Here is a 13,311-nt window from a genome sequence, read left to right on the forward strand (position 1 = left end):
CCATTCTTAGGGACGCCTTACTTATCCTGTCGCCGCTCTTTTTACGGACATATCAGTGATAAAAAAATGGCACCACAGCTGGAACCATTTTTCAAACAGTAAGTTTCCTTCGTTGATTCTCTATTGTTTTGTTGTCTCTCTCTCTTTCTCCATTATCATCCTTCTTCAGTCCCCAAAGAATGGACATAAGTTAAAGGCCTGGTGCCTCATCTGTCTAGGGTTGACGGCCTTGCCGAATCTTTCATCGAGCGTAAGTCGAGTGCTACCTTTTTCTATCTACACATACAGCACGCTGACAGAACTCAAGGTCTGCGAAAGGCTGTTGCGATCCCTTCTGTTTCTGCACAGGATGAGAACAGAAAAGACGTTTTCAGAGTACGTGAGGCTCTATTACCCCTTATGAATGGAATTGACCCATAACCTTTCCTTATAAAGATGGCTCAGTTTCTGGCCTCGGAGTTGGAGGCTCTTGGCGCTGAGGTGCATCAAAGGCCGCTGGGAAAACAACCTGGGAAGGAACACCTTGACCTACCCCCAGTTGTCATCGCTCGGTATGGCAATGATAAAAACAAGCGAACCATACTGGTTTACGGCCATTATGATGTCCAGCCAGCATTGAAGGAAGACGGATGGGCCACCGAGCCTTTTCAATTGACGGTTGACAACCAAGGAAGGATGTACGGCCGTGGAAGTACAGACGACAAAGGTCCCGTCTTGGGATGGTTGAACGTGATCGAAGCCCACAGGAAAGCTGGTGTTGAGCTGCCAGTCAACCTTCTTTGCTGCTTTGAGGGCATGGAGGAGTATGGCTCGGAAGGGTTGGAGGAATTTATTCAAGCTGAGAGCAAAGGCTTTTTCAAGGATGCGGATGCCGTCTGCATATCAGATAATTATTGGCTTGGAACAGAGAAACCCTGCCTTACCTATGGCCTGCGAGGCTGCAACTATTACTCTGTCGGTGTCACAGGGCCCGCTCAGGATCTTCATAGCGGAGTTTTCGGTGGGTCTGCCCATGAGCCTATGACAGATTTGGTCCATGTGATGTCTAAACTTGTCGATACTCATGGCAACATCTTGATACCCGGCATCATGGACCTTGTTGAGCCATTGACAGAGGAAGAAAAAGCCCTCTATCCCAATATCAGCTACACAATGGACGACCTCCATCAATCCCTGGGAAGCAAAACCAGCATTCACCCAACGAAAGAAAGAACGCTCATGGCTAGATGGAGGTATCCATCTTTGTCCCTTCATGGCATCGAAGGCGCATATTCGGCGCCTGGCGCCAAAACAGTTATACCGGCGAAGGTCATTGGTAAATTCTCGATTCGGACTGTTCCCAACATGGAAAGCGAAGATGTGAATAAACTCGTCTTTGATTACATAAAGGCAGAATTTGCGAAGCTGAACAGCAAAAATACTTTGGATGTGTGGCTGCAGCATGATGGAAAATGGTGGGTTGCTAGTCCAAAACACTGGAACTTCACTGCCGCAGGCAAGGCGGTGAAGCAGGTATTTGGTGTTGAGCCAGATATGACACGTGAAGGTGGCAGGTATGTTTTCTAGCAAGTTCTCGAGGCTACACCATGACTAAAGCTAACGCAAACAGCATTCCTGTCACCCTGAGCTTCGAGCAAGCGACAGGCAAGAACGTTTTGCTTTTGCCGATGGGTAGCTCAACTGATGCTGCCCATTCTATCAACGAGAAGCTTGATAAGAGGAACTACATCGAGGGGGTAAAATTGCTTGGTGCTTATCTCCACTATGTTGCAGAAGAGCCCATGGTGGCGGCATAGTTGTAATTCAGCAGCTCTTTCTTATAAACGACTCAGTCAACTATTATTGATCATAGCGTCTATACTTCAATATGTGGTTTTGTTTCACTGTTCATTATGTCAATAGCCCGTGAAGCGAATCATAAAAGAGGAAAATTTAAAGTGATATGAATATTTCGATGTACTGTACAAAGATTCTTCCACTTTTTTTACTCGCTCTCCGCCCCTGATGAGCTACGGAGTATAGATATAGTACCTTCGTCAAGCATCTTCTCTAAGACATTCCCTAAACAACCCGAGACGTCACCAAAGCATCTTACTAGGTACCCAGTATATCTATGGAAGATGACCACTCACTGACTAGTGTTTAGTAAGTTGTTCTAGGGGATATGGAACTTGGAGTATGCTTGTAGAATATCGTGTATTGATCATTTGATGTACGGAGTAAGTACTTCTGTACCTACAGGCCTTAAGGCGGTGAGAGCTCGGCATTGGCAGATGGAATTACCGACTCTCAAATTACCGTCTCCTGTAATTGCTCCGTATCGAGGTCTTGCTGACCCCCACTTTAATGGATACAACACAGTGTACGGAGTACGGAGTACACGATCCATATTACGCAGAGTAAGCTATCACGAAAACCCAATTCGGGTCATTCACGCGACTCAATACGCGTTTCAAGCTTATCAGAGTATAGGGTAAGTATAACCTACATTCGCATCCAATGGGTTTTTATTTGACCTTGATCGGAAGGCCGCTAGATCCTGTGTAGTGGCTCTTGATTCACTTTTGTTGCCATTATTGTTACTTCTAGTATGAATAATTACTGTTCATTTGTATGACCCGGTCGCATTCCACCGATGTCATCGTTAAAGCGCCCGCAGAGACCCTTGGAGCAGGGTGAATGGGATGAAGGAGACGATAACAGGTTAAGCTCATCGTCCAGCGCTTGTCATTTGGTGTGTTTTCTTCGTGCCTCGTCTCTTATACAAACTAACACACACCGGAAGCGCAAACGTATTCGCACGTCCAAATCACCAGCTTCGTACGAAGGCACTGGAGTAAGCGACAGTGAGAGTGAAGGAAGAATTCATCATTCTATCACCCAGGCTTTAGAATATGATGAGGACGAGCTGGAATTACGTGCAACGCAATTAATCCAGGAGAAGTACTCTTTCGCTGGCGACGAACCCAACGTTCCTGCTGAACATGGCATTCTTGAGCGTGTTGAATGCTACAACTTTATGTGTCATGACCACTTCTATGTCGAACTGGGACCATTGATTAACTTTATAGTCGGGAAGAATGGCAGCGGCAAGAGCGCAGTGCTAACAGCTATAACTCTTTGTCTGGGTGGCAAAGCATCAGCTACAAATCGCGGTCAGAGTCTTAAGAGTTTCATCAAAGAAGGCAAAGAGTACGTGCGTTTATCACTATACTGGTCACATACTTACTAATTGATGTTTTGTAGGAGTGCAACCATCGTTGTGCGCATCAAAAATCAAGGAGACGGTGCCTATATGCCGGATGATTATGGAAAGTCCATTGTAATTGAACGCCATTTTACGAAAGCTGGAACAAGTGGCTTCAAAATCAAGGCAGAGAACGGGCGTATAGTTTCCACCAAGAAAGCCGAATTGGATGCTATCATTGACTTTTTCACATTACAATTTGACAACCCGATGAATGTTCTCTCACAAGACATGGCCCGCCAATTTTTGAGCAGCTCAAGTCCTGCTGAGAAATACAAATTCTTTGTGAAGGGTGTTCAATTGGAGCAGCTTGATCAGGACTACCGATTGATCGAAGAATCTGCTGATCAGATTGAGGAGAAGCTTAGGGGGCGAGAGCAGGATATTATGATATTAAAACACCGCAAAGTTGCAGCAAACCAGAAATTGGACATGTCTGATCAACACGAATCCCTGAGGAACAGGGTCAGAAATGTCCGGAGCCAGATGGCTTGGGCTCAGGTCGAAGAACAGGAAAGAGTAAGAAGCCCAGACATTATGGGTTTGCAAGCCGGCGTTTCTGATGAACCGTAGATGAGAAGCTCCTTAGAGATTGAACTAGCTAAGGTCGATGAGAAGATTGCAACAGCTGAAGCTGGGCTGGGCAGCTTTGACGCTGCTATACGAGTAGCTGAGGAGGAAACCGAAGCCGCTGCCGAATGCGTTAGACAAGGTACTACTAAACTCGAGCAAGCACAAAGTGAGAAGGTGGAAATTACAGCTAGGTGGGACGAACAAATGACTGAGCGTCATGATTTGCAGGTAATATTTCACTATAGAAAATCCGGGCCTTTTACTGATGGTCATTGCAGGCACAGCAACGTCAGATACGAGATTATTTAAAAGCAGCAGAAGCTAGGATAAACGAAACGCAACAAAAGATTGAAGAGGAAAATCAACGTCTGGTTAACCTAAGCGGCGGCAGTTATACTAGGAAACAGGAACAACTCGAGCGAGCAAAGGTAGAAGCTGCGCATGCCAGCACACAGTACGTGGAACACCAACGCAATGCGGATCGCCTATACCGAGACTTGGAAGTGGCTGGAAAAGAAGTTGAATCATTGGCGGTGCCACTTAACAGAACGAAGGCCGACGTTGAGCAAGCTGAGAAACTTTTATGGAGCCTAAGCAAAGAAGGCGGACCCAAAAACACGGGGTTCCACGACAAAATGCCGTCTCTCCTGAGGACCATTCAACAAGAAGAGGGCTTCACCGAAAAGCCTGTCGGTCCCATTGGTCGCCATGTGACCTTGCTGAAACCAGAATGGTCATCTATCCTAGAGAACTCATTTGGCACGACATTGAACAGCTTCGTTGTAACATCTAAGAGAGACATGGAGATTCTTTCCCGTATTATGCGCAATGTCAACTGGTATGTTCCCACTGCCCGTAGTTTTACAGACCCTGCCTCTTTAACAATGCTGGAAGCATATGCCCAATCTTTATAGGAAATGATGGGTATATTGATACATCAGAACACGAGCCTGATCATAAGTTTGATACGGCTTTACGGGTGCTTCAGGTAGGTGCCTTTGATTCACAGAGCCAGCTACATTAGGTTGATATACTCGAATTTGCAGATTGACAACGAACTCGTCCGTCGACAATTGATCATTAACCATGGTATTGAGCAAATGCTTTTAATCGAGAAGCTAGAAGAAGCGTCTTCAGTACTCTTTGATGGACAGAAACCTAGGAATGTGAAGCGGTGTTACTGTATTGACCAAACGGACAGGCGGCGGGGCATTCATCTATCTTACAACCGTGCGGGAGAGCCAAGCCAGGCTCCGGTTCCTGCATACAGTGGCAGCCCACGAATGAAATCCGACCTAGCTTCCCAAATAAGGTGATTCCTAGATGTGTCCAATACCTCGCTTATCCACTGACATTTACTCCCGCAGGGTCCAACGTGATGTAGTGGCGGACCTCAGGCGTAAGCTCAGCGATCAGGAAGAGCGATTCCGATCTGCTCGGTCTCGCTTGGAGGGCTGCAAGCAGGCTCGTGTGAGGCATGGGAAGAGTACAAATGAGTTACGAGTCATACTGCAAAGGAAGGAAGACCATGTGGAAGAGCTCACAGATGTACTCGACAAAGAACGTGTGGAAGATGACCATCTTGACGTGCTGCGAGCCACGCTCCAGGAGGCTGAGGAAGAAAAACGCATCAACGAAGGGTCATTGAAAGACAGTATGGAGGCCATGGAAGCTATGATGAAGGGGCTTAAAGCCATTAAGCAGCAACTCGCTTCTAAGGATGCCGATATAGCTGCGTCGACGGAAGAGCTCCATATAACTCAGAGTGAGGTACTCCGGGCGCAAGACAAACGCCGAAAGATCATTAACGATAAAAATATTGCGGTTGAACGACTAGACGATATCAGACGAGAAAAAGAAAGGATAAATGAAAAAAGAGAGGAGGTTTCTGCACGTGTTATCGACTTCAGCGAGAAAGCCAGTCTAGTCTCACCTCGGGTTCCAATTCCGGAAGGTGAGACTGCTGCTAGTTTGGACAAAAAACTGGACAGGCTTAATAGGGATATACAACGCTATAACCAACAGTCAGATACTTCAAACACGGTGCCATGGATCATTCAACTAACTAATTACTAGATTGGGCGCATCTCGCGATGAAATCGCCGCTGAAGCCGCCAAAGCATCCGCAGCCTATGACCGGGCCCTGAAGCAAGTGGAGGAATTTAGGTTACTTGCGGGTGTACGTTTTCACCTTTCCCCTCTTCTCTTTTATGTTTTTGCCCTGTACAAGGGACTCAAGTCTGTTGACTGTATCTGCAGATTCTCATTGAAACACTCAAACATCGCAAGAAGCGTTGGGTAATTTTCAGGTCTCACATTTCATCTCGGGCCAAGGCACAATTCACGTACTTACTAAGCGAGAGAAGTTTCCGTGGTCGACTTCTGACTGACCATGAGAGCAAGCTGCTGGATTTACAAGTAAGTTACATGATGCAGTTCTTATCCTCTGACAGAATCTGATACAACTTTCTAGGTCGAACCTGATATAACAAAGGATAGCACTGGACGGGGTGCAAAGACACTTTCTGGTGGTGAAAAGTCTTTTTCTCAAGTTTGTCTTCTATTGGCACTTTGGGAGGCTATGGGATCTCCTGTCCGCTGCTTAGATGAATTGTAAGTTAGTGATCATCAGGCGCATTAACTGTCCCTAACATTCGCCCAATAGTGACGTGTACATGGACCACATTAACAGGAAGATGGCAATTGATATGCTTGTACGTCTCTTCCTTCTCTCTTTTTTTCAAAGTTCCGTTGCACTGTGTTTGCTAACTGAATAATTAACAGATGCTGGCCGCTCGGCGGTCAGTAGGTGTGCAATTTATACTAATCACACCTGGCTCTAGGGCGGAGATTAGCTTAGCCCCTGATGTTCGTGTGAAGGAGTGAGTATAAGGATCAAGACAAGATATAGTTATCAGCATTGCAACTGACAAGTGCCTTCCCTCTAGATTGGCAGAACCTGAACGAGGACAAACGAGATTAGTATTTCGCCAGTAAACAGAAATTGGTACAATTTTTTTTGTACAGAGCATTCAATCACTTAACAAAACATTCCACATGGGCTGGTGTCTACGAAGAATGTCTCATTATTTGGACAAGAAATGCCTCAAGGTGATCTCAACTCCACATAAAGCTCGATATTTTCCGCCATATACTATACCCTCCCCCCACCCCTACCTAAACCTACGTACCCTCCGGCGGGCAAAGGAGAAAGAAGAAGAACAAGAGACTGTATCAAAGGTAATAAGCATGCAGCTAGATTATTGAGAAAGATGGATTAGCAAAACGTAGACTATATGTGTGAGAGTCTGGCTCTTTCGTTTGATTGATTCAATTGGTGCGGATCAACTGAAGGACTAGTACTAAAAACAAGCTCCTTGCTTTGGAGGTGTTCTGAATGACCCTTCATCTCAAAAGCGGGGCGGTGTGCGTCCAACAGCCAGGACCTGGGCAAGGAACTAAAAGAGAGCTTAGTGGGCAGCTATAGCTCTCCTGATAGTCTAGCATCACTGAGGAACACAGTCAATCGGTAATTAAGAAAAGCACTTGAACCCACACGCTTCCCTGTTCGTTCATGAAATTAAATAACCCCGAAACTGATTTAGGATATATTGGTGGCATTTCCATCGTTAGATGTTGGGGTCATTTTATCGCATAGGGTTGGAAACACTTGCGCCATGGTGGAAGGATGCAGCAGTTGCCAAACTATCCTGCTAGGTAGAGTGCTTTATCATCTAACACAGCCGACAGCGTACTAAAGCGATATAATGGGTCTGCATAGACTGGCAGGAGCATGTTGCCGGGATATAAGAGTTATAGATTTAGTAGCTGACTACTGTATATGAATACTGTCACATGGCATGAAAGGCATAGCCCTTGTGCTATGAGTCACGCACCCAATTCTTCAGCTTCAGCCATATTTCTGTACTCATGTCAACCGCTGAATAGGATATAGCAGAATAGCTCTAGGGCCGTCACATTCACATTTTACCGGTTAACCCTGTCACGTGGGGTGTAATTTACCTAAAAGCGGCGTCATTTCGAGTTGTAACTTTATGGTACTGGTAACAGTGGTAAAAAATTACTGAGCTCATTGAAGTTTGGCCTGCTTAGCCGTACTACTCCAGGGCTAGAGGTCAGTAAAGGCGGCGAGGCTACACAGTACTGCCCACTCACCACATAAGTTTTCACTCATAATCTTCTACCTTCAACGTTCTTCGCACTACAGGTTGCTCATCTTTCTTATCCGTGAAATACCACAGACACGACTCTCACAACAGTCAATATTCTGCTTGAGGTCTTGGGGAGCTCGGTGCTATTTCACCTGTCTTGATTGGTGCCTCTAATTTACACCAACCAGTGCCTCTCCTTTACAGCTCAACTTAGGCCACTCACAGCCAACTTTACCTTGGCACTTACAAGCAATATCCCACACAATCCAGACGCAAAGACACCCGATATTGTCTGTCCACTGTGCTCTTTTCTGAATACCCTACCTGACTTCCCGAGAGAATTACCCATTTTCCGAGTCTGCCAAAGAACAAGTTGCAACCAAGTCCACCTTCTATATCCTCGGCCCCCTCTTACATTTATTGGAACCTGCCGCAAGGCTCAGGACAGCAGAAGCCGTCATTTGTTTTAGCTCTGACCCTCTTGACTTGATTCTCTACGATATCGCGAGGCCTATTTTCACGAACACCTTCGACACCCAAGGCTCTTTCTCCATTATCCTCCACCTGGGCAAGCGATTATCACCATGGCCGAAGCTCTTGCCTCACAACTTAACAACACAACACTAGGGTAAGTGAATTTATACGTATTTTGTGAGGCTTAGATAAAGTTGCTCAGTAGTGTCGTTATAGGGAAGCAAGCTCAGACACAAGGTGGAAGGACCAACTAAAAGCCCCTGCAAAAGATGCACGGCCACAGACCGAGGTTTGCTACCATCAACGTCTATGCTTACGTCTTCAAAGTCTAACCCCAATCTAGGACGTGACAGCCACTAAAGGCCTTGAGTTTGAAGATTTCTATATTAAACGCGAACTTATGATGGGCATCTTCGAAGCTGGTTTCGAGAAGCCCTCCCCTATCCAAGAAGAAACAATACCAGTTGCTCTTACTGGCAGGGATATTCTGGCCCGAGCAAAGAATGGTACCGGAAAGACAGCGGCCTTCGTCATCCCCACATTAGAACGCATAAATCCTAAAAGCACCAAAACGCAAGCACTCATCCTTGTTCCAACCAGAGAGCTTGCGCTCCAAACATCTCATGTTTGTAAAACTCTCGGGAAACATCTGGGGATCAACGTAATGGTCACCACTGGAGGAACTGGGTTGATGGATGACATTATCAGGTTGAACGACGCCGTCCATATCCTTGTCGGAACTCCAGGCCGTGTTCTAGATCTGGCTAGTAAGGGCGTTGCTGACCTTTCTGAATGTCCAACATTCGTCATGGATGAAGCCGACAAATTACTGTCTCCTGAATTTACTCCTGTAATTGAGCAGCTATTGTCATTTCATCCCAAAGACCGTCAGGTCATGCTCTTCAGTGCGACTTTTCCATTGATAGTGAAGTCATTCAAGGTACGTTTCATCTGATTCCTTTCCATTACTCTTGGGCTGACACCCTTGTTAGGATAAGCACATGCGCAATCCTTACGAGATCAACCTTATGGACGAACTCACCCTCCGAGGAATCACTCAGTATTATGCTTTTGTGGAAGAAAAGCAAAAAGTCCATTGCCTTAACACTCTTTTTTCCAAACTTCAAATTAATCAATCAATCATCTTCTGCAATTCAACAAATCGCGTTGAGCTTCTCGCAAAGAAGATCACAGAATTAGGCTATTCGTGCTTTTACTCACATGCAAGGATGCTACAACAACATCGGAATCGAGTCTTCCATGATTTCCGGAACGGTGTATGCCGCAACCTTGTTTGCTCTGATTTGCTAACTCGAGGTATCGATATTCAAGCGGTGAATGTCGTGATCAACTTTGACTTTCCCAAGAACGCTGAAACCTACCTCCACCGAATAGGCCGATCTGGTCGTTTTGGTCATCTGGGTCTAGCAATCAATCTTATCAACTGGGATGATCGTTTCAATCTATATAAGATTGAGCAAGAGTTGGGAACCGAAATACAACCTATCCCTCAAAATATCGACAAGAAGTTATACGTATATGAATCGCCGGAAACCATTCCACGCCCAATCGCGAATGCATCACAAGCACAGCTTGCAACGAGTGGGAATCAAACCCAGAACATGGGAGAACGCCGCCACAACAACCACTCGAATGGCGGACATTATCAATTCGGTCGAGGTCGAGGTTCATATCGTGGAGGACGAAGCCAAGGTCAGCGCCGCAATATGCAGAATGAGATGAATAAATTCGGTACTTCCCAAAACCAACAGCAGAGTGGCAAGAGTCAGCCTGCGCAGGTGTCGCCAAATTGACATCGGTCTGGTAAGAACATTGTTGTTTTTTCTATCATTCTTTGATTATTTATTTCTTCTCCTCTCCTTTATGTATTGCTTGTTACTATAAATGCTCTCAATATTGAACGACCTTGGCCATATTACCTGACAAACCACAATCAAAGTCTTTACTTTTTGCTGCTCATTTTCAATGCAAACTTGACGGTGTGTGTTATGAATTTCCTCGTTTGTTTTCGACAATGATGATATGATAACGGTGACCACATCTGTATCATATTTTTCTGTTCCTTTTTGTTCCAATCTCCTCGAGAATCTACCTTGCCCTCTCTACCACCCTCACCTCTTTCGCCGTCGTCTTCCCCCCTTAAGAGTGAGTAAGGTGGTTGGGTTTATGTACATATTGATGCTGCATCTATGGTTTTTGAGCACAAGTTGCGGCGTTTACAGGTTTCCACCAGCAGTTTGTCATGTTTTCGGCGTTGGTGGTGTGGCTTTCCGATAACCCTTAGCCCCAAGTACCTCGTCTCTTTGACTGGGCTTTTCCCCCTACTTTCTGCCTCCCCTTTCCCTTTTTCTCTATACTTTCATCGGCGCATTACCATGCAGCTTTGGATGATCTAAGCTATTGGTCAGTATCATAGGCCGGCGCAGTGTCTTGGGGCAGTCCACATCGGTGTTTGGGTTCTTTTTCCGCTCTCTTTATCTCACGAGCTGCTGCACGGTCGTTGGGTGTTCTGTGTTTTATCCGGCGTTGTGGCTATGAAGCCTTCTATAGTCTTGTTTGTCAACACATTGAGAGATTGGCTTTATTTGCGGCTGGTGTTCAAAGCCGCCCTATGGCTTATGCCCCTTTTCACTCTGACAAGAGATAGTGCATCTTGCTATCCGTCAGATAGGGACAACTTTGATTCGGTGCAGTCCTAATCTGTGACTGTGCCCAGGAAACGAATGTCTGGATCTGCGTGACGGGGAATCCGATGATTACGGTAGCAGATTTCGAAAACATTGGGTGAGGATACACCAGGAAAGCAACGAAGATGCGATGGGGGGAATATCTATGAAAGCTTTCAACGAAATGAGGGACCCGAAAAAAAAAGAAGAAGAAAAAGAAATAGAAAAAGAAGAAAAAAAACTTGAAAATATATTAAAGCCAGCAAAGAGGAGGGTTACAGTCAGATGTTTGTTTTACACCTGTAGCCAACGGTCAAGCTCACTCAGGTAGCATCTACGAAATGGCAATATACCCTCCGAGATGTAGAAGCTTCGATATTCACACATCATGTGGTAGTAATACTAGTACATACAAGTTGGGCCTTGATGCAAACTTGGTGGTTTGCTCTGTTGGAGCATTTAATCTGATATTGCGTGCCCTGCCCTTCCCGGCACCCGTATTGGCATGTTTGTACTTTAGTCCCAAATCACAGTGCCGAAGTTGGTTCACATCCATTGTTGCAGTGGTGGTTGAGCTTTCGGTATTCTTCTTTCTAAAACAAAAAGAAGAGAAAACGAAATGAGTGCTATGGAAAAGGATCACAACCGAAAGGTGCATTGTCCTTCGCCGTCTATAGTATAGAATACTAATACGCGTAACCAGCCCAGCAGTTTGCGGTCTATCATCGCGGGCTCGACTGCAGGTGCCATTGAAATCGGTAATACTCGCCCACATTGAGGCACATATACGCTTGTATCCAAGGAATTTCACTAACTATACTAGCAATCACTTATCCGGCTGAATGTATGGTCTATGCCCTTGGCTGCTTCAAGTCAGCTTACTCAACGTGTCCAGTTGCAAAAACTCGGTCGCAACTCAATCGCAAATTACCGGACGGGAAAAAGCTGCCATGGCCTCCGTTTGGAAAGCAGTGGTACGCCGGCTGCACGACTTTAATTATAGGAAATTCGCTCAAGGCAGGCATCCGTGAGTTCCACCCCGGGCACCCAAGCGTTTGGTGTGCTTACACTAGGATCTGTCTGCAGGGTTCGTCGCTTTCGACAGGTTCAAGTCACTTCTTCAGGATGAGAATGGCAAGATCTCGGGTCCAAGAACGGTAATTGCTGGCTTTGGGGCTGGCTTCACTGAATCTCTTTTAGCAGTGACACCATTCGAAAGCATTAAAACCCAATTGTCCGTTGCCTTAAAGTCCTCCCTTGCTACGTACCCTTTAACTACTTCATGCAACGACGCATGGTGAAGCTGATGTATAAAATACCTGCAGGATTGACGATCGCAAATCCGCTAACCCTCGTATGCGAGGATTCTTGCACGGTAGTAAACTGATATTCCAGGAGCGAGGTATTCGAGGTTTTTTCCAGGGTTTCGTTCCTACAACAGCAAGACAAGCCGCCAACTCCGCGACCAGATTCTCAAGCTATACTATGCTAAAGCAACTAGCTGAAAGCTATGTTGCACCTGGAGAGAAACTGGGAACCGCGAGCACCTTCGCCATCGGCGGTATGGCAGGCTTTATAACAGTGTGAGTTCATACAACACTTGAAAAGCTACTGCTTCTCCTCAACGGATGTGAGAAATAACGACGACTAATACACCATTCTGTACAGATATGTCACACAACCTCTTGATACTGTTAAAACCAGGTTTGCTACTGGCCACTTTGTATGTTATTTGCGTTTTACAGGACTAATTCGACAGCAGAATGCAATCGCTAGAAGCTTCTAAGAACTATAAGAACAGCTTTGTCTGTGCATCAAGGATATTCAAAGATGAGGGGTTATTTACATTCTGGTCCGGGGCCGTTCCGCGACTTGCCAGGTTAATCTTGAGCGGAGGCATAGTGTTCACAATGTTTGTTTACCCAAGTTCAACCGTCGCTTATAGGCTTGATAACTAACTGCTTTCAAATTGACAGGTACGAGAAGACGATGGACGCTCTCGATTCTCTAGATTCGAAGAGACAATATATCTGATGCTGAGGAAGCAACGAACGCAGGGCAGTAATTGGTTGGTCTCTTGAACGCTATATCGCAGCATCACAGCTAGTATGCATTGGTTGTATCTTAATACATAGCACTGACAAAGAAGAACCGCATT

General features: G+C 45.7%; 4 protein-coding genes across 4 annotated transcripts; all 4 read left to right on the plus strand.

Moving 5' to 3' along the window:
• Nucleotides 1–66: 66 nt before the first annotated feature.
• Nucleotides 67–1,796, plus strand: AO090020000015 (M20 family dipeptidase; the record flags this gene model as incomplete). Its single annotated transcript, XM_001824346.3, has 5 exons — nt 67–98; nt 219–250; nt 308–375; nt 436–1,553; nt 1,610–1,796. The coding sequence occupies 5 exons, from the start codon at nt 67–69 to the stop codon at nt 1,794–1,796; spliced, it is 1,437 nt and encodes a 478-aa protein (XP_001824398.1).
• An 839-nt stretch (nt 1,797–2,635) lies between these two features.
• Nucleotides 2,636–6,803, plus strand: AO090020000014 (DNA repair protein SMC6; the record flags this gene model as incomplete). Its single annotated transcript, XM_023238191.1, is given in 14 exon segments — nt 2,636–2,734; nt 2,786–3,216; nt 3,247–3,802; nt 3,821–4,048; nt 4,099–4,662; nt 4,735–4,808; nt 4,830–5,132; nt 5,188–5,844; nt 5,897–5,999; nt 6,080–6,238; nt 6,294–6,433; nt 6,486–6,534; nt 6,605–6,702; nt 6,755–6,803. 14 exon segments carry the CDS (start codon nt 2,636–2,638, stop codon nt 6,801–6,803), a joined length of 3,510 nt encoding a protein of 1,169 aa, XP_023092668.1.
• Nucleotides 6,804–8,576: 1,773 nt separating this feature from the next.
• Nucleotides 8,577–10,280, plus strand: dhh1 (DExD/H-box ATP-dependent RNA helicase DHH1; the record flags this gene model as incomplete). The annotated part of the gene is made up of 4 exons (XM_001824344.1): nt 8,577–8,620; nt 8,683–8,755; nt 8,810–9,406; nt 9,459–10,280. 4 exons carry the CDS (start codon nt 8,577–8,579, stop codon nt 10,278–10,280), a joined length of 1,536 nt encoding a protein of 511 aa, XP_001824396.1.
• Nucleotides 10,281–10,509: 229 nt separating this feature from the next.
• Nucleotides 10,510–13,187, plus strand: AO090020000012 (putative mitochondrial tricarboxylate transporter (Ctp); the record flags this gene model as incomplete). The annotated part of the gene is made up of 8 exons (XM_023238192.1): nt 10,510–10,530; nt 11,836–11,911; nt 11,977–12,180; nt 12,240–12,387; nt 12,479–12,736; nt 12,822–12,857; nt 12,916–13,065; nt 13,130–13,187. 8 exons carry the CDS (start codon nt 10,510–10,512, stop codon nt 13,185–13,187), a joined length of 951 nt encoding a protein of 316 aa, XP_023092667.1.
• Nucleotides 13,188–13,311: the final 124 nt, after the last annotated feature.

The sequence above is a fragment of the Aspergillus oryzae genome, chromosome 6 (assembly GCF_000184455.2).
Source record: "Aspergillus oryzae RIB40 DNA, chromosome 6".
Lineage (NCBI taxonomy): Eukaryota > Fungi > Ascomycota > Eurotiomycetes > Eurotiales > Aspergillaceae > Aspergillus > Aspergillus oryzae.